The sequence below is a fragment of the Balaenoptera ricei genome, chromosome 3 (genome assembly GCF_028023285.1).
Source record: "Balaenoptera ricei isolate mBalRic1 chromosome 3, mBalRic1.hap2, whole genome shotgun sequence".
NCBI lineage: Eukaryota > Metazoa > Chordata > Mammalia > Artiodactyla > Balaenopteridae > Balaenoptera > Balaenoptera ricei.
Window position 1 is genome coordinate 78,751,478 of NC_082641.1, and position 26,500 is coordinate 78,777,977.

The 26,500-nt window shown below is 38.5% G+C and overlaps 2 protein-coding genes across 13 annotated transcripts in view; one reads left to right on the top strand and one right to left on the bottom strand.

Annotated features, from left to right (window-relative positions):
* CAST (calpastatin) overlaps positions 1-11,119 on the top strand; it is a 122,163-nt gene extending 111,044 nt beyond the window's left edge. For all 8 annotated transcript variants that reach the window (XM_059916809.1, XM_059916808.1, XM_059916815.1 and 5 more), the window contains 2 exons: positions 8,099-8,164; positions 9,065-11,119. In XM_059916809.1, coding sequence (XP_059772792.1) covers positions 8,099-8,149 — 51 coding nt within the window. In that variant the 3' untranslated portion in view covers positions 8,150-8,164; positions 9,065-11,119. The remainder of the gene's footprint in view (positions 1-8,098; positions 8,165-9,064) is intronic.
* A 601-nt stretch (positions 11,120-11,720) lies between these two features.
* The window catches only part of ERAP1 (endoplasmic reticulum aminopeptidase 1), an 86,421-nt gene continuing 71,641 nt past the window's right edge, over positions 11,721-26,500 (bottom strand). For all 5 annotated transcript variants that reach the window (XM_059916803.1, XM_059916807.1, XM_059916805.1 and 2 more), the window contains 11 exons: positions 25,627-25,758; positions 25,031-25,102; positions 23,598-23,752; positions 22,043-22,122; positions 21,294-21,477; positions 19,746-19,902; positions 18,869-19,053; positions 18,007-18,168; positions 17,373-17,513; positions 16,745-16,826; positions 11,721-12,720 (listed from right to left, as the gene is read on the bottom strand). In XM_059916803.1, coding sequence (XP_059772786.1) covers positions 12,565-12,720; positions 16,745-16,826; positions 17,373-17,513; positions 18,007-18,168; positions 18,869-19,053; positions 19,746-19,902; positions 21,294-21,477; positions 22,043-22,122; positions 23,598-23,752; positions 25,031-25,102; positions 25,627-25,758 — 1,506 coding nt within the window. In that variant the 3' untranslated portion in view covers positions 11,721-12,564. The remainder of the gene's footprint in view (positions 12,721-16,744; positions 16,827-17,372; positions 17,514-18,006; positions 18,169-18,868; positions 19,054-19,745; positions 19,903-21,293; positions 21,478-22,042; positions 22,123-23,597; positions 23,753-25,030; positions 25,103-25,626; positions 25,759-26,500) is intronic.

A 26,500-nucleotide genomic window follows, 5' to 3' on the forward strand; every position in this document is an offset into this window, starting at 1 on the left:
TGGAACAGGATAGAAAGCCCAGAGATAAACCCATGCACATATGGTCACCTTATCTTTGATAAAGGAGGCAAGCATATACAGTGGAGAAAAGACAGCCTCTTCAATAAGTGGTGCTGGGAAAATTGGACAGATACATGTACAAGTATGAAACTAGAACACTCCCTGACACCATGCACAAAAATAAACTCAAAATGGATTAAAGACCTAAGTGTAAGACCAGACACTATCAAACTCTTAGAGGAAAACATAGGCAGAACACTCTATGACATACATCACAGCAAGATTCTTTTTGACCCAGCTCCCAGAGAAATGGAAATAAGAACACAAATAAACAAATGGGACCTAATGAAACTTAAAAGCTTTTGCACAGCAAAGGAAACCATAAACAAGACCAAAACACAACCATCAGAATGGGAGAAAATATTTGCAAATGAAGCAACTGACAAAGGATTGATCTCCAAGATTTACAAGCAGCTCATGCAGCTCAATAACAAAAAAACGAACAACCCAATCCAAAAATGGGCAGAAGACCTAAATAGACATTTCTCCAAAGAAGATATACAGATGGCCTACAGACACATGAAAGAATGCTCAACATCATTAATCATTAGAGAAATGCAAATCAAAACTACAATGAGATATCATCTCACACCGGTCAGAATGGCCATCATCAAAAAATCTAGAAACAATAAATGCTGGAGAGGGTGTGGAGGAAAGGGAACTCTCTTGCACTGTTGGTGGGAATGTAAATTGATACAGCCACTATGGAGAACAGTATGGAGGTTCCTTAAAAAACTACAAATAGAACTACCATACGACCCAGCAATCCCACTACTGGGCATATACCCTGAGAAAACCATAGTTCAAAAAGAGTCATGTACCACAATGTTCATTGCAGCTCTATTTACAATAGCCAGGACATGGAAGCAACCTAAATGTCCATTGACAGATGAATGGATAAAGAAGATGTGGCACATATATACAATGGAATATTACTCAGCCATAAAAAGAAATGAAATGGAGGTATTTGTAATGAGGTGGATGGAGTTAGAGTCTGTCATACAGAGTGAAGTAAGTCAGAAAGAGAAAAACAAATACAGTATGCTAACACATATATACGGAATCTAAGGAAAAAAAAAAAAAAAGGCCATGAAGAACCTAGTGGCAAGAGGGGAATAAAGACACAGACCTACTAGAGAATGGACTTGAGGATATGGGGAGGGGGTGGGGTGAGATGTGACAGGGTGAGAGAGTGTCATGGACATATATACACTACCAAATGTAAAATAGATAGCTAGTGGGAAGCAGCCGCATAGCACAGGGAGATCAGCTCGGTGCTTTGTGACCACCTAGAGGGGTGGGATGGGGAGGGTGGGAGGGAGGGAGATGCAAGAGGGAAGAGATATGGGAACATATTGTATATGTATAACTGATTAACTTTGTTATAAAGCAGAAGCTAACACACCATTGTAAGGCAATTATACTTCAATAAAGATGTTTTAAAAAAAAAAAGAGTTAGGGCAGGGTTTAACAGTAAGGTTCATCTCCTACATGAGGCCATTCCTTTAAGACTGGGAGAGGTGGTTGTTTTATCTAATGCACAGAAACCAACACAGAGAGTCAAGGAAAATGAAACAGAGGAGTATGTTCCAAACAATTAAAACCTCATGATAAAAATCTTAATGAAGTGATTTACCTGATGAGTTCAAAATAAGTCATAAATTTGCTCACCAAACTTGGGGGAGGAATGGATGAACACAGTGAGAACTTCAACAAAGAGATAAGAAAAATACAAGAGGGCTTCCCTGGTGGCGCAGTGGTTGAGAATCTGCCTGCTAATGCAGGGGACACGGGTTCGAGCCCTGGTCCGGGAAGATCCCACATGCCACGGAGCAGCTGGGCCCGTGAGCCACAACTACTGAGCCTGCGCATCTGGAGCCTGTGCCCCGCAACGGGAGGGGCCGCGATAGTGAAAGGCCCGCGCACCGCGATGAAGAGCGGTCCCCGCACCGCGATGAAGAGTGGCCCCCGCTTGCCGCAACTAGAGAAAGCCCTCGCACGAACTGAAGACCCAACACAGCCAAAAATAAATAAATAAATAATAAAGTAGCTATAAAATTAAAAAAAAAAAAAAAAAAAAAAAAAAAAAAAAAGAAAAATACAAGAAAGTAACAAATAGAAGCCACAGAGCTGAAAAATACAATAACTGAACTGAAAAACACACTAGAGGGGTTTAACAGCAGACTAGAAGAAGCAGAAGAAAGGATCAGTGAACTCAAAGACAAAGCAATGGGATTCACCCAATCAAAGCAGCAAAAAGAAAAAAAATGAAAAAAAAAAAAATAAAGATAGCTGAAAGGACTTACTTATGGGACAACATCACACAAACCAACACAGACGACCATTTGCATTACAGGAGTCCCAGAAGGAGAAGTGAGAGAGAAAGGGACAAAGAACTTATCTGAAGAAATAATGGCTAAAACTTTCCCTAACATGAGGAAGGCAACAGACAACCATATCCAGGAAGCCCAGAGGCTTCCAAATAAGAACCCAAAGACATCCATATCAAAGACACATTACAATTAAAATATCAAAAGTTAAAGACAAGGAGAGAAACTTAAGTGAACCAAGAGAAAAATAACTTTTTACATACAAGGGAACTCCCTCAAGACTCTCAGCAGATTTTCAGCAGAAACTTTGCAAGCCATAAAGGAGTGTCATGATATATTCAAAGTGCTGAAAGAAAAAACTTCCAAGAATACTCTTCTTGGAAAAGTCATTCAGAATTGAAGGAAAGAACAAGTTTTTCCAGTAAGCAGAAGTTAAGGAGTTCATCACCACTAAACCAGCCTTACAAGAAATGTTAAAAAGACTTCTTTAAGCTGGAAAGGGTGCTAACTAGTAACAGGAAAACATATCAAAGTATAAATCTCACTGGTAAAGGTTAACATACAGTAAAATTCAGAATAATCTAATGTTGTAAAGCTGGTGGATTAATCACTTATAAAGCTAGTATGAAGGTTAAAAGACAAAAGTAGTAAAAATAACTATAATTATAATAATTAATTAAGGGATACACAAGATTAAAAGACGTAAAATGGACATCAAAAACAAAATAGGGGGTGGGGGAGTAAAAATGTAGAGCATTCAAACATAAGTTGTTATTGACTTAAAATATAAATGTAAGTTGTTATATGTAAGCCTCAATGGTAACCACAAAGTAAAAACCTATAGTAGATACACAAGAGAGAAAGAGAAAGGAACCTAAGCATACTACTATAGAAAATGATCAAATCACAAAAGAGAGCAAGAGAAGGAACAAAGGAAATACAGAACAGCCAGAAAATAATTAACAAAATGGCAATAAGTACATACTTATTAATAAATACTTTAAAAGTAAATGGGCTAAATTCCTCAATCAAAAGACAGAGTGCAGAAGGGATAAAAAAGCAAGACGATCTATATGCTGCCTACAAGAAACTTCAAATTTAAGAACAGACTGAAAATGAAGAGATGGAAAAAATATTCCATGCATATGGAAACCAAAACAAAGCTGGGGTAGCTATACTTACATCAGACAAAATAGTCTTTAAAACAAAAACTGTAATAAGAAACAAGAAGAACATTAAATAATGATAAAGGGGTTGATGCACAAGCGGATTTAACATTTGTAAATATTTATGTACCCAACATAGGAATGCCTAAATATATAAAGCAAATATTAACAGATCTAAGGGGAGAAATGGTAGGGGACTTTAATACCCCATTTTCATCAACTGACAGATCATCCAGACAGGAAATCAATAAGGAAACATTGACCTTAAATGACATGTTATAGCAGTTGTACTTAATAGTTATATACAGAACATTTGATCCAGAGCCACAGAATACACAGTTTCCTCGAATGTACATGGAACATTCTCCAGGATATATCATATGTTAGGCCACAAAACAACTCTTAATAAATTTAAGAAGACTGACATCATATCAGGCATCCTTTTTACTACAATGGTATGAAACTAGAAATCAATTATAAGAAGAAAACTGGAAAATTCACAAAAACATGTGGATTTCATAAACAATATGCTACTCAACAACCAATGAATGGGTTGAAGAAGAAATCAAAAAAGAAATTAAAAAATACCTTGAGACAAATGAAAATGAAAACACAATATACCAAAATTTATGGGATCCAGAAGAAGTAGTTCTAGGAGGGAAGTTTATAGTGATAAATGCCTACCTCAAGAAATCAGAAAAATCTCAAACAACCTAACTTTATACCTCAAGGAACTAGAAGAATAATAACAAATGAAGCCCAGAATCAGTAAAGGAAAGGAAATAACAAAAATCAGAACAGAAGTAGATGAAAGAGATTAAAAAGACAATAGAAAAGATAAAACTAAGAGCTGTTTTTTTGAAAAGATAAAATTCAGAAAACCTTTAGCTAGGCTGACCAGAAAAAAATAAAAAAGAGGACTCAGATAAAATCAAATGAAAAAGGAGACGTTACAACTGATACCACAGAAATACAAAGGATCATAAGAGACTGCTATGAACAATTATACACCAAATATTGGACACCTTGAAGAAAGAAACATACACCTACCAAGACTGGATCATGAAGAAATAGAACACATGAAAAGACCATTACTAGTAAGGAGATTGAATCGGTAATCATAAACCTCCCAACAAACAAAAGTCTGGGATCAGAGAACTTCACTGGTGAATTTTACCATACATTTAAAGAAGACTTAAAACCAGTCCTTCTCAAACTCTTCCAAAAAAAGAAAAGGAGGGAATACTTCCAAACTCATTTTACAAGGCCACCATTATCCTGCTACCAAAACTAGGCCAGGGAACCAGAAGAGAAAACTACAGGCCAATATCCCTGATGAAAATATATGTATAAAATCCTCAACAAAATATTAGCAAACTGAATTTGACAGTACATTAGAAGGATCATACACCATGATCAAGTAGGATTTATTCCAGGGCTGCAAGGTGGTTCAACATCTGCAAATTAGTCAATGTGATGATACACCACATTAACAAAATGAAGGATAAAAATCATATGATTATCTCAATAGATGCAGAAAAAGATCTGAAAACCCACATCCATTTATGGTAAAAACTCTCCACAAAGTAGATATAGAGGGAACATACCTCATCATAATAAGGGCCATACATAACAAGCCCACAGCTATCATCATACTCAACGGTAAAAAGATGAAAACTTTTTCTCTAAGATCAGGAAAAAGACAAGGATACCCACTCTTGCCACTTATTCAACATAGTATTGTAAGTCCTAGCCACAGCAATTAGGCAAGAAAAAGATATTAAAAGCATTCAAACTGGAAAGGAAGAACTAAAACTGTCACTATTTGCAAAACTGACATATAAAGAAAACCCTAAAGACTCCACCAAAAACTGTTAGAACTAATAAACAAATTCAGTAAAAGTGTAGGATACTCTTTCTAGACACTAATAACAAACTATAAGAAGGAGATATAAACACATATATGCCATTTATAATGGCATGAAAAACCCTCAGAATAAATTTAACTGAGGTGAAAGACCTATCCAATGGGAATTATAAGACAGTGATGAAAGAAAGTGAAGAAGACATAAATAAACAGAAAGTTATTCCATGCTCATAGATTGAAAAAAATATTGTTAAAATGTCCATACTACCCAAAGCAGTCTACAGATTCAATACAATCCCTATCTGTATTCCAGTGACATTTTTCATAGAAACAGAAAAAACAATCCTGAAATTTGTATGGAACCACCAAAGACCCCAAACAGCCAAAGTAATCTCAAAAAAGAAAAAGGTGGAGGCATCATGCTCCCTAATTTCAAACTATATTACAAAGATATAGTAATCAAAATAGTATGGTATTGGCATAAAAACAGACACATAGATCAATGGAACAGAATAGAGAGCCCAGAGAATTCCCTGGCAGTCCAGTGGTTAGGACTCTGCGCTTTCACTGCCGAGGGCATGGGTTCAATCCCTGGTCAGGGAACTAAGATCCTGCAAGCCACACGGCACAACCGAAAAAAAAAGAGAGAGACAGCCCAGAAATATGGTCAATAATTAATGATAAAGGAGCCAAGAATATACAGTGGGGAAAGGACAGTCTCTTCAATAAATAGTGTTGGGAACTGGACCTCTATCTCAAACCATACACAAAAATTAACTCAAAATGGCTTAAAGACTTGAATATAAGATCTGAAACCATAAAACTCCTAGAAGAAAACATAGGCAGTAAGCTCTTTGACATCAGTCTTAATAGAGATTTTTATGGACTTGACACCAAAAGCAAAGGCAACGAAAGCACAAAAGTAAAAACAAACAAGTATAACTACATCAAATGAAAAAGCTCTGCACAGCAAAGGAAAACATCAACAAAATGAAAAGGCAACCTACTGAATGGGAGAAAATATTTGCAAATCATATATCTGATAAGAGATTGATATCCAAAATATATAAAGAACTAATACAACTCAACAGCAAAAAAAATCCAAATGAAAAACTGGGCAGAGGATCTAAATAGACAGTTTTCCAAAGAAGACATACAGATAGCCAAGAAGCATATGAAAAGGTGCTCAACATCACTAATCATCAGGGAAAGTGCACTATTGGTAGGAATGTAAATTGGTATAGTCACTATAGAAAACAGTATGGGATTCCTCAAAAAATTAAAACTAGAACTACCATATAATCCAGGAATTCCACTTCTGGGTATTTATCAAAAGAAAATGAAAACTAACTTGGGGACTTCTCTGGTGGTCCAGTGGTTAAGACATTGGCTTCCAGTGCAGTGGGGGCAGTTTCAATCCCCAGTTGGGGAGCTAAGATCCCACATGCCTCGCAGCCAACAAGCCAAAACATAAAACAGAAGCGATATTGTAACAAATTCAATAAAGACTTTAAAAATGTTCCACATCAAAAAAATCTTTGAAAAAAGAACTAACTTGAAAAGATATCTGCATTCCCATGTTCATGGCAGAATTATTTACAATAGCTAAGTTATGGAAACAACCTAAGTGTCCATTGATGGATGGATAAAAAATATGGTATATATATCCAATGGAATATTACTCAGCCATAAAAAAGAATGAAATCTTGCCTTTTCAACAACATCAATGGACCTCAATTGCATTATGCAAGTGAAAAAAGTCAGAGAAAGATGAAAGCTCTATGATCTCACTTATATGTAGAATCTAAAAACAAAAACATGAGCTCATAGATTGGTGGCTGCCAGAGAGGTGAGGGATGGGGAGTAGGTGAAATTGGTGAAGGTAGTCAAAAGGTACAAACTTAAAATACTTAAGTCATGGGACTGTTATGTAAAGCATGGTAATGACAGTCAATAAATACTGTATTGCATATTTGAAAGTTGCTAAGAGAGTAGATCTTTAAAGTTCTCATCACAAAAATTTTGTAACTATGTATGGTGATGGATTTTAACTAGATTTATTGTGTTATTCCACAATATTTATAAATATGGAATGCTTATGTTATACACATGGAACTAATATGTCAATTATACCTCAAAAAAAGTGAAATCCATGAAAGATACAAGAAACCAGATTGATAATTAGTTGCTCATGCCATTATATCTCAGATTAAATATTTATTATTTAATTTCTGTCATACAAAGTACATACTCAAAAAACAGAAAGCACAGTAACCCTATACGCTGAGTGGATTAGCTGCCGGGTAAGCCCCCAAGTACAAGAGAAGGATGGATCAGTGTGCAATGAATCGATACCATCCATGAACACCTATGTATTTTTTTTCTTCAATGATGCTGGCCTTCAAAAAAAAAAAAAAAAACCACAAAGTCTAGAGTAAAAAATTTAGAATCACTTAAGGTTATTTTTAGTTTATAAACTTTAAGGGGAAGAATTCAGTGTATGGGCTAAATGAGATACTTAAAAAGGACCATCTTATTTTCCCCTGCTGACTGCCATTTTTGCCCTTTTAATTCTGAAAAGCCTACTTCCTCATAAGCCTCTTCTGGTTGATCAGTTTTTGGTACTTAATCCAGAAAATAAAGAGCTCATTGATGGTTTTTGCTTGTCCTTCTAGGCAAAGGAGGAAACTTCCAAGCGAAAAGCTGATGGAAAAAGTACAAGTTAAAGTTCACACTATTTGGTAAGTTTGATGTTTGCGGTAAATGAAGACAATTGTACCTTCTACCAGCCTGTGTGTTATAGGTGAGAGAAACTGTCTCCTTCTTGAGTATTTCATGTTCTCTTTATGCTATTGGCATGAAATACACATTGCAAAATCTATAGAGTAATTCCCTGTAAAGCAATAAATGGTGCTATCGGAATGTTTAAAAACATTCATCTTATAATTAAGAGCTCTTTAAGATATTAGGCCAGGCTCTTAAAGAAAATGACGATCTAAGTCTAGTTGACTCTGAAACCCAAATGCTCATGACTGCAGGTTACTGGGGCAAAGCAAAATTGGCATGTTACATCTTATAGTGAAATGGCCTTATGATATAGATATTACCCAAAATACAAACACATTGTGGAGTGAGGAGAAGTACCCCCCTAGGGTCTGATGGTAATTAGAGTTTTGAGAATAGGGCAAAGGAAAAGATTGACAACTTCTGTTCATCTTAGTTTGAGAAAGTAAAGCTCTGTGTTTGATTCTACTGTATGGTAACTAAAGAGCTGGTATGGACGAGGGAGTCTCTGAGATCTATCTTGAGAGCTGGGCCCTTATTAACTTCAGAGAGAAGAGGTCTTATTCTAAACCATAAAAGCTTATAACCACTTGCTGCCAAAAACCTAAAAGAAATGAAAATGTAGGTTAAATTGGGTTAGGCTCTCTCACCATGAATCCACTTTTATTTGCTACAAAGAGGGAGGTATACTGATTAGAACTGCTCCAAAGATTTTCCCCAAAATTATAAAAATAAATTTCTTTTAATTTTTGATTCTCATATCTACTTTAGTAAATTCCTCCTTAAATTTATTATGCCTGTAATAAGAAAATTACATATCAAATGTTCACTGGATTTTCTTCTTTGAATTTTTCAAGGTATCCGCATATAAAATCTTCAGCTGGTAGATGGTGATGTTTGAAGAACAAAAGCCTTTAACAGCAGAAAAATTTTCTGAGTAGCTTCTAGACAGCAGTATTTGTTGAGTCTTCTGACATCCTAAACATTGTTTTTCTTTTCCTGAAAAGAAACTGAATTTGTCTGGTTCACCTGTGTTATTCTACTGAGTACTGATAAACTTTGAATTTTTAAAAATTGTCTTCAGTTGGGAGAGAAAGGAACTATATATTTCTAAGAGATATATTTGATAGCTTCTTAAAGCAACACACACAAAAGGAAAAACCTTCGCAAACTTTTGCACCTTCTACCCTCAGTGTCTGTAAATCTCATTAGTATTTTCAATTTGCACTTAATATTTTTTGTTGTTAGCATTTGGAAAACAATGCTTTACATATTCTTCAGTGTTCTGATTTCTCATTACCCCTTTCCTCTTGGGCTTTTGAACTGTATTTGATGTTTCTTTGGGTTCATGTTTATAAGGCAAACATAAAATATCGTACATTGGGCACATGTCTCCTCTTGAGCTGCTAACAATAGATAACGTGGACAGACGAGGAAGCACCGCGCCCCTTTTCAAGCTGAACTCTTCTTTGCCAGAGGTTAGGACGTCAGCACAGGCCTACTGAGACTTGACTCGAGTCAGAAGAGCAAAACGCAGACTCTGTGTCACTGCATAGCAAGTTCCAAGAATAACAAAATCTAATTCTTAGAATACTCATATGGCTTGAACTCTGCTGGTTTACTGCATTAAGCTGGGCTTTCCAGCCTCTCTCTATAAAACCTGAGCAGCAGTTGTTTGCTTAGAGCCATTGCCACATTAGTCTTGCACTGTACAGCATGTGGCTTAATGGAAGTTGGGTTTACCAAAAACAAAAACAAACTTCTGCTTAAAAATAAAGAAAAAGATCTTTTTAAAATTTAAAAATCTGCTTTTCCCCCACAGCAATTTAAGAACTAGTGTCTGATATCCCACAACTTGGAATGGTTTCTCATACCTTTCTGAACGGTTTATGAATACAGCACCGGTGTCATTGATGAAATTAAATATTTATCAAAATCCCATCTTTATTTCCTGATAGTGAATGCAGGAAAAGATATCAGGTACACATCATAAAACTGATTTGGAATTCCTTGTTTTCAGAGAGCACAGCCTTCCTCAGCATCTGTTTAAACTATTTATTAGGATTTAGCAACTTCACTAAAAATAAGTAATATCACCAATACCGTCTAATGGGGTGGGAGGCAAGCAACAATAACATACTACTTATAATGCGCATCCAATTTTGTTAATATGATCTAAAAATTGTCTTTAAAAATCATGCATATACCTCTGAGATTTCAAACTGCATCCACTTCAAATGCTATGTCCCCATCCCATCAGAGATGCAGGCATTACTAGTCTAAATCTGGGAAATATAAGCCAGGATTATGGTGACTAAACAGACCTTTTCAAGGCACTAACAAGAAAATAAACACTTTTTCTGAGGGATTTCAATTATGTGTCTATAGGTAGTACAAAGTGGTTTTGTTTAAAAAAAAAAAGTGAAACCTTTGACATTGACAGATGTGTTTGCAAGGATATGGCTGCAGTATTACTAATTTACATGCATATATGTAAGTATTTTAAAATTACATACCAAAATCCAGAGATTTAGGAAATACCTGTTAAAGTAAACATTTATTTAAGGTACTCAGAATATGCCTTTTTGTTTATTAGAAACGTCTTCAATACTTGGGTGTTTGATAGTAATTAATGATGAGTTGAGTAAGCTACAAGATCTAAATCAGTCCTTTTTACCCATCTAATTTGGAGTAAATAACTGCAAATATTTGCTTAGAGGTAAATAACAATTTTTTATTACCAAAAAGGGTTTTGCACATTGTGTGGCAATATTGTGTCTCTTTAGAAAATGGACTTCTCTAAAAGCAAATGAAAAGAGGTTCCTCAGGTGACCAAAACTGAAAACCACTATTTCCATGTTTCATTAATCAAGATATAAGATGCAATTAAAGAAAAATATTTTACATTAAAATCTTGGCTTTGTATGTTTTTTTAGAAGAAAGACACCTGGGGATGGACATTACCAGTGATTTCTGGTTTTAGTTCTCAAGCCATTAAGCCATGCAATATGTATGAAAATGGAATTGCAAACACATTTATGTCCAGAAAAGATCCTCTATTCCATACTGTATTAGAAAAACACATTGACATTTGTCATATCATATTCCTTTATCTTAAATTTTGCAATATATTAAAAAAAAAACAACTCAAAAAAGACTTCAATTCCAGTACAACACACTGTCTTCACTTAGGCTAATATAAGCAAGTATTTTCCATTTCACAATACCTTATCATTTACTAGAGACTGCAATGCCTTACTGGCAATAGGTGCCAATAACAACTTATTTAGAGGTTATAAACTAGGCCAAATAAGGAACAAGGAGAGGAAGCATCACCTACCTAAGGATCAAAAGCTCTGAGGTTCAACTTCAAATGAAAGGTTTCTCTTCTAGACCTGAACGCACTCGGCTTTTTCAGAAGAGACACTATTAGTCAGGGTCCTGAGGAAATAGATGGCACACTCAAATTAGGATTATCTGAGGAGGGATCTATAAAAGGTTTTTTGGGGGGTTTTTGTTTTTTGTTTTTGAAACAAAAATGTGAGCAGGATGTATGGAAACCACAGGTCCAGCCAGGACTGATGAAAGCCAGGCTCCCCCTTCACCCTTCACCCTTCACCCTGAAGGGGTGAGAGGAGGAAGCACTTACTAGAACACACAGATGGAGAAGGCTTGTGGGAAAGAGGGCCACCTCCCTAGAGCTGAGACCTTCGGTGGAGGCCAGCCTGAGGCAACCTGCAAGGGAACCGGGGGAATAAACACCATCACCTACTCCCTCCCCAACCCCAGCTCTTATCTGCCCTCCTGGGAGGTCAACGGAAAGCCAGAGGACAGGGAAGTGTCATGATGTGGCCCTCCAACAAGTCAGCCCCTGGGCATGCAGCAAGGGAGAGAAAGGTGGAAAGCAGATCAGGGCCCTTCTGGCTCAATCACTGCCCCAGGGGTTCATGGTTCAGTAGTCACTACTGTTCAGAGTCTTCCCAGGAGACTGACACAACAGCTTATGAATGAGAAGCCCATGGGGAGCAGGGTGTGGGGACCAGGGGTTTGGAGACCGCAGGGCTTAAGTATAAAATATAAAATAGAAGAATAAGGTACTTCACTTCTCCGTAGTAGGGAACCTACCACTTGGGTTTACATTTGGGGGTAACACCTATAATGGAACATGTGGTGGCAATAACCCCCTGATGAAAAAGTTAGCAGCCAGTCTTCATAAGAAGGGACGAATGAATAAGGAGTTGAAGGAGCAGGAAATATCTTCACTGGGAGCCAAGACAACCATCTCTATTTTGAAAATATTCACATTCAATAAAATGTTGGAGATCACACATCACAGGAACCAACAAGGAACGGATTGTTACAGCAGTTCAAGCTTTTCATTTTGTAGCCACACTCTGATTTTATCAAAATTCTTATCCATCCAACGTATGTTTTCCTCAATGGTTTCAATTGTTTGTTGGACACAACGGAGCTGAGACCCATTTTCCTTCAAAGAGCTGAAGAATTCTTTTACCTTGTGAGGAAAAATTGGGTTTTTAAAATTTTGTTTTATTAAGTTACACAAATAAAGTTCAGGCTAGTTAAAAGAAAACTGAAGCCAAAATTCCAGCATTTGTCAAAATTCTACATAGAAAACAGGGCCAGGTGTCTGGATACGATTATGTACATAAACTTAAGCTCTATGAAATGAGCTCATGCCTCATGATGTCAAGTTTTGTGTTTTTCCTCTGCAGCTTTTTTATTTATTCACAGTTGCCAGATTCTAAAAGACTTCACTGTTTACCGTTTCATAATTAAGTTTTAATCGCATGTATCTAATGTGTATTCTGTTATAGACACACAGATGCAAACTTAACTTTTTTAAACATAGCTGAAACAGCAGAATGTGCAGAGTATCCTCTCTGCCAAGCAAAACAGTTTCAGCCACATACGTGCAGTCTTCCTCCACGGGCCTGGCTTTGTCTGTTATGATAGAAACACTGGGGAACGGGGTTCTTAGCAAGTTATGGTGGTAATACCCCAAACCTTGCCAAATTTTTTTATCCTAATCCACAATTGATGTATTGTTCCTTCAAGATAAAATCCACCCAAAGTTCCCCATGGTTTTAAAGAGATAAGAGTCGCTTGACTATCTCCTCAAAAATATCTTTGCTATTGTTTCACCGCTGGGTACTTTATCCCCTTTAAGCTCACATGAGGAATAGGTTGGCTTTGCAACAGCATTGACCATTGTGCTACTCTGTCTCACCTTCAAGGGTTCTTAAACTTTTTTCCCATACACTTCATATTAATCCATCAATTTTTGATTTCATAGACAGGAAGAAAGTCTAAGCCAAGATACATTATTTATTCAGCATGGATTCCAGACAGTTAATTCCTTAAAAATCCATGTCATAACATCCTAAGTTTGGGAAAAGGAGGGGGGTAAGAATAGGCTTTTTGAAAGATCAAATTCCAATTTTAAATGATTCGGGGTTGTTTTAAAATTAAATCTCAGTAGAACTTTTCCGTGAGCTGAAGGCATGCCCTCCTGCTATAGCAACCTAGAAAACACTTAACCCGCTTCACTGTCCTGCCTTAAACTGTAGCTCAATCTACTGTTTTGTCTCTCAGAACTCAAGATTAATTAACAGGCAGTTTAAGAAGTAACTCTGGGCAATATCCTGTGATAAACCATAATGGAAAACAATATGAAAAAGAATATGTGTATGGCTGAGTCACTTTGCTATAGAGCAGAAATTAACACAACATTGTAAATCAACTATACTTCAATAAAATATTTTTAAAAAATCACTCTGGGCACTCTTCAGTCAAACCACATCAATATTTTTACTAATTGGTCAAATTAATTAATCCTGAAGGAGCCTACCATGATAGTACTGAAAAACAAGCCTGCAAGAGCTCTAACAAAGCCAGCTGTTAACCCCTGCCTGCCCTTCTACTTTTCCTGACCCAAATTTATCACTCCAATCTTCATCTGCCTTGGGAAATTCAGCATCTCAACTGAGTACGTATTTGATTCAAACCTGCCTCCTTGAGAATATTTTCTGTGCATATGGGTAGAAAACCAGATTTATGCTACTAGTTGGTGAGTAAATGATTAACTTCTCTGGGACTAGGATCCCTCATTTGTGACACTGCAGAGCGTTGGTGAGGATGTCGTTATGTGGGTGAAGTGCAGAACCTAAAGCCCAGCAGGTACCAGGGACTCACCCTCATCCATTTCTTCATGAATATTTACTCTGGTACTTATTCACTTCTCTGGCTTAATTACTGTGTGAGACACCGAGGATGAGGCAATGAATCAGGCAAGCACCCTACCCTCATGAAGCTTACAGTCTGCCTGGGGAGACAAGCAATGAACTATGCTGACTCTATACTGCTGTGGAGAAAATAAACCAGGGCTATGATAGCAACTGGGGAGGGGGTGGCCTGCTTTCGACAGAGTGGTCTGGGAAGGTGACATTTGAGCTGGGGCCTCTAAAGAATAAAATGAACCTTTCCAGTCTAAAGTTGGGGAAAGAGCAAGCCAGGCAGAAGAAGAAGAAAGTGCAGAGGCTTCGCGCAGGAGAAACACCTGGTGACCCAGGAGCAGGAGAAGGCTGAGGGGCTGGAGTGCGTGAGAGAGTGAACACAGGAGCATGTGAGAAAGGGCTGGAGAGGCAGACAGGAGCCAGGTAATGACCATCTCATTCACATGGGAAGGAGAGGTTTGAGATTTCAAGAGTGACAGGCAGGGTTTCAAGAAAGGGTCAGTCGTGGGTTGGTTTTCCGTTTTAAAGGTGGAAGATGGTTTGGTATTGGCAAAGTGGCAGGAGGGAGGCCAGTTAGGAGGCTGTCACCATAGGTCACACAAGAGGTGAGAAAGGCTTGGCCGGGGTAAGAGCAGAGAAGTGCACAGATGGGGTGTAGATGCCGGAAGCAGAGCCAACAGGACTTGGGATGAGCTCGATGTGAGGGGAAGGAAGGGCTCAGGATGACTTCTGCATTGTAAATGTCAGTAGGACACTCTGCGTTCGGACAACATCTTGGGCTCTTTCATTTACATGTCCTGCCGCAGGGTTTTTGCACCTGATGTTTCCTCTGCACACAGCACTCTCCACCTAGATATCGGCATTTCCTTCAACATCTCCTCAAAGGTCCGCGAGTCATCCCACAGAACACAGCACCATCCCCTTACCCAGTCACTCGCTCTCCTTCCCTTGCCTTATTCATCTTCAGAGCAGGTAACTACCTGACATGAGTTGCTCTGTCTGTAATTGTCTGATTCCCCCAGTAAAATTTAAGCTCTGTGAGGGCAGGGGCTTTGTCTATCCTGTTCATCATTGTAACCCTGGAACCTAAAACCACACCTGCTGTAGAGTAAGAATGTAATATGTCTTGAATGAATTCATGAGAAAATAAATGAATGAACAAGATAATGAATGAACTGTTTTGTTGCTACAGACCTGGTCTATCTGGTCCCAGCCCATGGCTGGCTCTGCTGTCATCACACAGAATATCTCTGCAGTAGACCTCACTAGAATTCAAGCTTGAATTATTATGTGCAAGTTAACTTTACAAGCCTGGGTGAGGCTACTGAAAAATTGGAGAAAAGGGTTGTGACATTTCTTTCCCATTTTCAAAGCACTCTCCATCGAGCTAGATCATGGTGTAACCAGACTACACAATGGAACCACTCCTAAAAAAGTTAATATTAGGCTCTCAGCTTTTATCTAATTGTGCCATTTTTAAAACCATGTAAAATTTGTTCTACAGCTTTACTATAGAGAATATTATTATAGAAAAGCCACCGCAACAAAATGACCCATACATCATACTCCTCAAAAGTTTAAGACTGAGAGAAAAGTCTGCTTTTGTGGAAAACTTGTATGTTCCATGGTTCTCTCTTACCTGACAATAACTCATACTTTTTTCTCATCTTTCTTTGGCTGCTAGGAAGCTATGATAAACTTAGGGTACAACTGCAATAATATTATCCTCAGCACAAATCCCTCATACAATTTCCTCTTTCTGAACATTATGCAGGTTTTGTTCTTTATTTTAGCGTTATTTTATATATGGACCTTATAAGTTGCCTAGAATTCTTTCTGAAAGTAGATGGTTCATAAGTAAGTAATAGGAAGCCATGAGCTCGAATAGTGGAGAACCTAGCTTCCAGACCTGCCTCTTTCAAAATAACTAGAGGATCACTTCAGTCACTTAAACCTCCAATAATCACTTTTAACATCCTAAACAGGGATTAAACGTCTAAAGTAATTTTTAAGCCCTAAAATTTTTAATGGCAGAGCTAAGACTTCCAAACATGTTTGGGAAGAGGCACAGTTTTCAATGGTTTATTTATAACTGATTTTTGCTCATGTCAAAAACACCACACTGAACAAAACACACATCCAAAAAGAACGTTTACCAAGTGACAAAATCCATTTCTAACTCATCAGGCCCTTAAAGTACTTTGCCTACCTCATATTTACTAGATAATTTATTAGATAATTGTCACTGAAGTTCAAAAAGAAAGCTTTTTATTTTTTTTTTACCTCTTCAAGCCGTGCTCTTGTCGAGAATTGATTTGTTGTTCCCGTTACCATGTAGGCTATGGAATTTGAGCCAAGTTCAAACCTAGAAATAGAAATTGTCAAAATGTATTGTGAAGTATTTGTTCATTCGACATGTATTTTTAAGTGCCTCATATATGTGATAGCAATTAACTAAAAAATGGTTAGGCGTGAAAAAGATAAGACGTGATCCTTTGCTCCAATGGGCTAAGATCTAGTTGTAAAAAATCAACACACCAGCCTCTGAATAAAAGATTAAGTACCCAAAAGAAAATGACAGAAGTAGGAGGTGCTACAAGAGTTAGGGCAGATGCAACAAGCGGAAGTACTAAACAGAAGACTTGCCTGAACCGTGCAGGCGGCTTCTGGTAGGTCACGGGGTGCGGGAAGAGATTATTCCAGATGGAATGAAAAACTTGACCATCTAGATCCATTAGTTAGCACTGAATTAGAGTTTCATATTTTCTAAGGATATTTTAAGTACCTCTACTTCCTTTCTTCAGTCAAAAGAATCCCTTTAGATAATCACTGTTATTTTACAAACATAGCTAAAACACAGCCAGATTTAGGAATTTTTGCCAGTCACAACACAATTTTTGGCACTACTTACTTTTGTACAAGTTTATTCCAATTTTCCCTCAGAAACTGCCAGGCCAATGGATATCCCACTGGGTTTCTGCCGATAGCTCTAAGAATATCTGGAAACTCTTGAGTTTTTATTGTATCTCCCTTAAAACTTTGTTCTAGTAGCCTAGAATGATTAAGACAAGAAGTGTTAGCAACAAAGAGGCCCTGAAAAAGTTCCAAACAACTTTAATAAAATAATTTGGGAAAGAAAAAAGCCGATCTGCCAATAATAAAGACACAAAAGATAAGTAGGTTACCAGAGCCCTGAGAAACTCCCTATGGCTACATAATAATAAAAACTAACATTTATATAGTGTTTGCAACACCAATTCTCATATATTCTCTCATTTGCTCACAAAAGTAGCTAAGATAGGTATATCCGGTGTATATTTCTAAATGTGTTATTTTAAAGATACACAAATACATACTCCTTTAAATATTTTTTCTGACACCCGCTGCTCCCTAATTATTTACCGTACACATTAGATGCGTGCCCTCTTGCATAAATGCTCCCAGCAGGAAACGCAGCTCCTGGCCAAGAGGACAAAAACAGATGCCAGAAGGATCTGATCTAATTTAATTCCTCTTGGCTACATGAACATGAATGAATTACTTACCACTGAAGCTTTTCTTTATTGTGGGTAATACAGAGAGCAAATTCAATTTGGTTTTTCTCAGTACTGGACAATGACGATTGATATTTACTATAAAGAAAATCCCATCCTTCTGGGTTCTGGGCCCCTACAGCAAACACTGCCAAGGTCACATCGCTGGGCAGGCTGTGGAAAAGAACACACCCGGGGTGAGGCTGAGATGAAGGCAGTGCGTTTGCATGCACGAGAGAGACAGATTATGAAACGATAAACTGAACCCACAATCAGAGAAGCATGCCTGGAAATATAAACAAAAATAACCTCTTTCCTTCAGTAACACTTTAGGAAAGAAGCAAGAGAAAGTAACTGAAATTAGGTTTTAAGTAGCCTTCTCAAAAATACATTGTGAAATGCCACTTCTATAAATACCTACATTTCTAACATACTTTAAGGATGCTGGGTGACTCAATAGGTGGTCACTTTTCAAGTCAAAAGAAGGAAATTCAAACTAGACTTAAAATGTAGTCCATGAACAAAAGTCAGGAATCCAATAGGACCACCCGTTTGTAAGCACCTCTATAAATAGAAGCACGTATGTTGTTGGCTTAGTATTTCCTGGATAGGATTTAAACCCCAAGTCTAAAAGGACTTAATCCCTGCCGCCCGCCTCCCCGTTAACCAAACCCCCGGCCTCCTGTCAGGAACTTAAAACAGAAAGTTGAGCAATGCATAGATAAGTCTAAAAAAAAAAAAAATTATTTTCCCAAAAAGGACAGCAGGGGAGACTTGTCTATACTTGTTTTTTCTCCCAGCATTTAGCAAGGATGGTGGAAAAAATAAAAGATACCCCTTATCTGAACAAACTGGTTGTTCGATAAAAACAGACCTCAAATTCCCATTGGCTTCCTGCCACCGTCTGAAATAGCCTTCTGCCTTCTGCACACAGGGCTGGTACTTGCGCACACAGGCCAGTAGGAGCAGCTGACTCCGCAACATTCGCTCAGAGATGGCGCCCTCATCCGTCCAAGTCTGCTTATCAATGAGGTCCCTCAGCAGCCCGATGAGAAAGGCCTGTGGGAAAGGCACATGTGTCACCAGTCCTGTCCCCAGTCATCTCGTGGTTTATATAATCCAATACACCCTCAGGGGATGGGGATTATTTTTTAAAGCTTAGTCCAATTCATATTTCCAAAACCATGCAGTTGTTTATATTTAATTATAAAAGGAGTCAAAAGCAAGAAATGATGAATGATTTCAGGATTTGTGTAACAATCTTTTATAAATATATCCTTAACTACTTAAAATCAGGATGAACTGCCACTTTCAAAGCAAACTAAAAGAGACAGTTGATATGACTAAATTTTGAGAGCAAATTATACAAGATGTCATCACATTTTGCCAAAAGTAGCAATTTTGTGCCTCTCGCTTAAGTACCTGAGTCCCAGAAAATCTTAATAGCAACCATCACAATACAGAAGTAAAGTGACATAAACAATTAGCCAAATGAGGGAATGACAAATCTGTGAAACTTAAGAACAGAAGCTAACAGTGCCATGCCTATCTTTAGTGCCAAAATAAAACCAAAGTCTTCATTGGTCAACCTAAATACTGAGGTAATTGTGATTTTCTTTAAAATATATCAAGATATATATAAGATACATATATTATATATATAATATACACCATGATAAGAACTCTTTTCCACACCTACACCAAAGCAAACCAGTTATCTAAAAACTATTCAACTTATTTCAGGCTTTTACCTTGAACTGAGTTTCCACTTCATTCACATCTCTTTTCTCCATTAACTTATACATAGGTATCAGTTCACTCAAACCTTGGAACACTGGCATGATTTCAGTTTCATGTTTCAAGTACAAGCTTAAATCCAAGGCTTTTTCAATGGATAGCTTTCCAATGCTGGTCAAGAGACACCAGGGTTAGCAGTTTAAAAGAAAATCCAGGAAATCAACTATTTGTTTCAAAAGTTACTTGAACAACCTTCCAGCAAAATATTCAATTGGATATAAATGCTCCCTTATAAATAATGACCTTTATACTAACATCTTTCCTGTCACATATATCACAACATGAGGCATGTTTACACTGTGAAGGAACTTTCTCAAATAACAGAGCTAGGGTTAACTAGCTCTATGAGTTGTGGTTAAGATGCAATGGGAACAGGTCAGCATCTGTCCCTCTGTGAAACGTCGGACTGTGCTGAACTTGCAGAGAAAAATGGAAAATCTGATCAAAGATCCTTTAGGAAGCCTCACCTAGACTGCCACTCAGTCACAAGTATGAGTCCCTGGAGTCAACACATCCTCGTCCCCATTGCAAAAAGAAACTGAATATAGATATCAATTCTTCATTATAGAGGGTTGGTGTTAAACATCTTAGTGGTAGGGTGCACGCTCACGTAAATAAACACAAAATCCCCTATGACGTCAGCAGTAATGCGCTATGGAAGGGAATATTTAGGCAGGGCAGAAACGGCTAGATAAGCAACCCCTATCTTTATTCCCCACTGCTTTCTGTCACCTCAAGAGGCCCAGGAAAGGAAGTCCACGACATTTAGAGCAGAGACACACGTGGGGCTGAGAATTACAGTATTCCCTCCCACTTGGGTGATTCCCCTTAGACTTCAGTTCTACCTAAATATTGAAGAAGGTTGAGTTGTAGGCTTGGGGACCATTTCCTGAAAAGCCAATGTTATGGGGCAAAAAAAAAAAAAAAAAAAGAGTGAACACTACCCTCACCCACTCAAAGGTCATCTGGTTGGGCCACATTTTATGAGCCATAAAGATGCTATGCAGTTCAGCTATCCAGTTTGGGTGGGGTGGGAGTGGGGCGTGTGGATCTCTCTCCTTTAGTCTGAGAGATGTAATGCCGACAACTTGGGCCTGGGCCACTTGGTCTTCTACGAAGGCTTCAGGATTGTCAGAGACCCAGCGGGGAGAAACCTGATCTGTTACAGCAGGGCCAGAAAAAGCTGCAGGACTAGGCTTTAGGGACCAGGCAAGGGGCTTCTCCAGGATGTCGGTCTCCTGGTTTTCTACACTTTTGCCTCAGTCTGACCCGAGTCGTTAATGATAAAGATTAAAATACAGATTCCTTACTTTACCTTACTCAGTGGACGCAGATAAGAGGTTAATCCTAAAACTAAAAGCAACCTTGAATTGTTAGAAGAACTTAGGAGAAAACACCTTTCAACTTCTTATTAGCAATCACTTTCATCTTTAGAAATCAAGGATCTGAATGATAACAGCAGCTTGCAGAAACAAACCAAGACTGTGAGGAGCTTGTATTACCTGACAAGCTGAAATGCATTGTTAATGAGACTGGCCCGATCACTACTGCTGATTGCCGTGTGTGTTCCTTTTAAAAGGCCAGTCAAAGAATCCCATCCATCATCCTCATAATGCACGATGTAATAGCCATTCATTCCAACATTAAATTTGATCCATTCCACCTCTTCTGGGAGGATGAGCACATCTAGAGCAAATAAAATAAATCATAGCTGCATTTTCCCTCTTGACTGGAGAAAACTTTTCTGATCAGAGACTGGACAAGGAAATTAAAGGCGAGCTTAATACTGAACAATTTTAATACTGAAATGAGTTTCATATTGAACACATTCCTTTTAGAAACCAGAAAACAGCATCCCAATAGACAAAAGCCAATACTAGTTTTAGACACTCATTTTGTGAGATTTATAGACCTATGAGAAGAATGCCATGTTTCAGGCCATATGTATGATATAATCCAGCAATGTTAAAGTAAGGGGAAATTTTCCCAAGTATCTCTTCTCCTCAGCATTACATAACTCAACTGTTTTAATCCCTATCTGGCAAGATACTGTCCTTCTCCTTTTGCAACCAGACAGTATTTTCAAACCTATATTCTTCACTAGAAATGGAGTCACAGATCTGCTTCAGATAAAGGCAGACCTGATCCTTTTTTTTAACCAAGATAAATAGCAAAGAAACTTATTATCTAAATCCTACACATTTCCACAGTTCCTTCATGAAGAAAGCTAGTTAGTTCCACAACAAATTACCTGTTCTTGTCTTCAGCAAAAATCGCTGGACTGAGTCTGAGTTGCTGGTAATGAATGTCAATGGGACATGCCACAGGTACCTACAAGAAAGGAGGATGGATTTGTTCATTTGCTGATTCACTGCAACAAGCAGTTCTTAAATCACCTACCATGCTCCGGGCACTGGCTCATTTAAAGAAGGATGGTACCCAAAACTGCTACAGTCAAGAGCTCAAAACATCCCCAGCCCATTTTCCACCTTTGTAGGAGTGGCCAGCTTGGGCACTATTCATTCTTCTTGGACTCCTTGAATAGAGCTAGGAATTTAGGCTCAAGTGAGCCCTGACAGCCTTCGCAGTGATTGCCTAAAGGGATCTCAGGGTGCCTAACTTTAAAAATGTGACCACTAGTAATGGCAGAAATTGACAGCATGTGCCTTCTAAATCATATACTCGGAACACAGCATCAGTTCTGTGGAATTCCTGCCAAGGATGCATAAGCTGAATCTGATCGTGAAGAAACAGCAGAAAACCCAAATTAAAGGACATTCTCTAAAATAGCTAGCCTGTTCTCTTCAAAAATATCAAGGTCAAGAAAGACAGACTGAGGAACTGTTTCAGAAAAAAAGAATTAAAGAGATGTGAACAGTAATACAATGTGATCCTATATAAAATCCTGAACCAGGTTTCTTTCTTTTGCTATAAAGATATTATTAGGACCACTGAGGAAAGTTGAATAAGGTTGATACATTTGATAATAGTATTTATGAAGTTCACTTCATAATTTTGATAAAGGTACTGTGGTTATATAAATGAATTCTCTTGTTTTTTAGGAAATACTACACTGAAGCATGTCAGGGTAAAGAGGAAATCATGTCTCCAACTTACCCTCAAACAGTTAAAAAATATATATATGCCATATATATATAGAAAGAAATAAAGATCATATTTTTTGGAACTGTTTGATATTTTAGGTTATATGGAGAGAGAGAAAACAAATGTGGTAAAGAGTTAACACATATCTGGGCAAAGAATATATGGAATTCTTTGCTCTCTCCTTATATTTTCTCCACAGATCTGAAATTATTTCAAAATAAAAAATTTTTTATATAGTGTCCATCCAGGGTCAGTCAAGTTGCAGTGTCTCATTTCCAGTGATGTCCTCTGTAGTGTTAAGCTGACAAACAGGTTCTGGGATCTAACTCAGACTTGCAAAGAAGAGAATGGAGTCTCTTGTATTTCCCAGAAATCACCTAAATGTTTATGTCCTTAGCTCCAACCCAAATGCCAGGCACTACTGTAATTAAGTGGCAAATGCTTATACTGGAGTTCATTTCAAGCCAGTAACTGGAAATTGCCATCATATCTAACTACAAACCATGAGAATGTTAAAATAATTATATATCAGCTTCATCCTTTTGAATAGACGGTGGTGTATAAGTCAGATTCATAGGATATATAGATTTGATTAAAATATTTTAGCAACAAAGATAAGGGCACTATTTCAAAAATAAGGGTTCATCCTACAAGACAGATGTGCCTAGGCAACAAAATGAGTTTCTCTCTGTGAACGTTACCCAGTTTCTGGGGCGTCGTCCGGGCCTTTCACGTAGTGCTCTTGCTTCACGTGTACGTTCCTCCCTCTCACTGTGATGGTTATCAGGGGAAAGCCCTTCTGAAGCGTCCAGGTGTTCATCATGGTTTTCACATCAAGGCCTTCCTGTCGCCAGTGCTGGTGTATAAGAAAAAGGCAGATGCGTGACCCACTTGGACCCAACTCTAGGAAAAGAAAGAACCCAAGCTTGTGCTCATAGGGTTGCAACCAGTGAAGCTCTTCCGCGTCCCTTCCCCTGCTCCCTTCCCCCCGTCTCCAGCCACTGCATGCCCATTAAAGCACTAACTGTTTACTTTTCATTCTCTTCCTGTACACATAGATGTCTTGAGAACAGGTACCACGCCTGGTTCTCCTGGGCAGACCTTAGGCTTGGCACCAGGCACAAAGCAGGAGTGTGAATGAATGCAGGGGGAGAAGGGACAGAAAGTGGCCACGTGTTCAACACCTACATAACGATGCTGGCTCTCAGACAAGCAAGGTGGGGAAAACATGTTCCATCAAGAGCCTGTACTTCCCAAGCGATAACACCGACATGACTCACACTTAACAGATAGCCGTGAACTCAAACAAGGATCTATTCTTTGATGCTAAAAGTTTTCAAAAAATATTTAAGAGCTAATAAAAGGATAAAATGTACTACAGGACACATCTAGTAACTACTGAATAAAGCTGTTTCTAAAAGCAAAAAAGCCAAGAAAATAAAAATCTGGTGGATAAAATCCTGTTGAGTCTCCAGACTCACCCTCAGCTACCTGTGAAAATACTCCACAAGGCCAGATAGACAGAGACTCAGACTGTTTTGTGATTCAGGTGTTATGAATTCTTTATAGTTTAGCAGTTAAAGACATGAGTTAGATCTAAATTCAAATCCCCACTCCACAATTTACTAATCATATGCCTTTGGATTTCATATTCCCATCTGTAAAAATAGGGATAACAGTACTCGCTCATAGGCTTATTGTGCAGAGTAAAGCAGATAATACACATAAGTGCTTCAAACGTGCCTGACACATAGTAAGTGCTCAAGAATGCTCACTGCCATCATATGTTTTTTCACAAATGAAGAGCTATGGAAACGATCGACATGGCCGGACGGATACAGTCCTGATCTACCACAGAAACATGTCATAAATCCACTGCTTTACAGAGAGTGAAGCTGAAGAAATTAGTATCAGTGAGATGCGTTACCAAAGAAGGCTGGACAACTCCCTTGCATAGATAGATTTAAGAAAAATTGTGGAAGGCTGTCAGTCTGGTATAGTTTAAACGCAGCCTTATCTCTAGAGAGACTGATATAGTCAAGGACCTCGGAAAGTTCAGCAAAGAGCTATCCTTCAAAGAAAACGGAGTAAAAGAATGTGCTTCGGGGGAACACGTACAGATGTAAAAACTTACCGAAGATGAAGATGAATGTTCACCTCTAGAACAAAATCCATCCATTCGTTGTGTGCCACCTGTAGGGCAAATCTAAAAAAAAAAAATAAACACATCACTCAGTTCTGTAAAAAACACTCATGATTCTTCTCAGAGGGGTTAATGTGGTGCAGAACAAAAACAAAACAAGATAACAGGTCTGGGCTTCCCTGGTGGCGCAGTGGTTAAGAATCCACCTGCCAATGCAGGGAACACGGGTTCGAGCCCTGGTCCGGGAGGATCCCACATGCCGCGGAGCAACTAAGCCCGTGAGCCACAACTGCTGAGCCTGCGCTCTAGAGCCCTTGAGCCACAACTACTGGGCCCATGTGCCACAACTACTGAAGCCCGTGTGCCCTACAGCCCGTGCTCCGCAACAAGAGAAGCCACAGCAGTGAGAAGCCCGCTCACCGCAACGAACAGTGGCCCCTGCTCGCCGCAACTGGAGAAGGCCCGTGTGCAGCAACGAAGACCCAAAGCAGCCAAAAATAAAGAAAGAAAGAAAGAAATTTAAAAAAAAAAAAAAAAGATAATAAGCCTGTCAATCCCAAACACAGAGATACACAAAACATACTCACACTTGCCATACTATTCCAAAGGTCCTCGTTTTTTGTGTTTTTATAGCTATACTTCTGCAGATACTTTACAATACCACTTTTAAATGCATCGGCACCAAGATAATCCCTTAGCATATTCAGAATACAGGCTCCCTGAAAAGACAACGTAAATAACTGTTAGCTGTAGTTTGCCTCCATCTAATATACCTTCACACTATTTTGGAGTCACTCTTTAAAATGCAGATACAGTAATCTTTTTAGTGTCTAGCAATTCCTGGAACAATTAGAGAACGTGGGTTAAACCTGGACCTGTCGAGGCAGGGGATCAACATGACTGTTCATGCTTTTAGTCCCCTGGAACCGTTTTCTATCACTAACCAAGCCTCCCCATCATCTGCGAGCTTCCATTATTCACAGGTGAGTGGACAACATACAGACTAAAACTAGACTTGAACCACCACGTGTCTCTCCTACTGCCGCTCTGGGGCAGGAGTGGGGAGGGGTAGAAGCAAAGGTGAGTAACAGGTGAGGAATCTTGGAGCCCAGGCAGGCTTGAGCAAAGACAACTGGCAGGTCAAGAGTAACAATGAGAAAGGGAGCAAGAGAATTCCTAAATACTCTGCATTCCTGTGATAAGAGCTCTTCTCCCCTCCACTCCCATTCTTGTAGATCATGGGTCACAAACTCAAATGCCTCCGTGGTCAGACAGGTGACAAATGAGGGAAGTAGTTCAAGGATAAGAAAAATGTTCTTTTACGTTCTTTGTTTCCCCCTGAACTTTGCATACGACTAACCACCAAGGACTCTTCCTTCCTTCCTCCTTCCCTCTCTCTCAACACACCACCCTCTTTCAAGTCTTCTTTTCCTAAGAAATAATGATTCCCTCTTCCGAGAA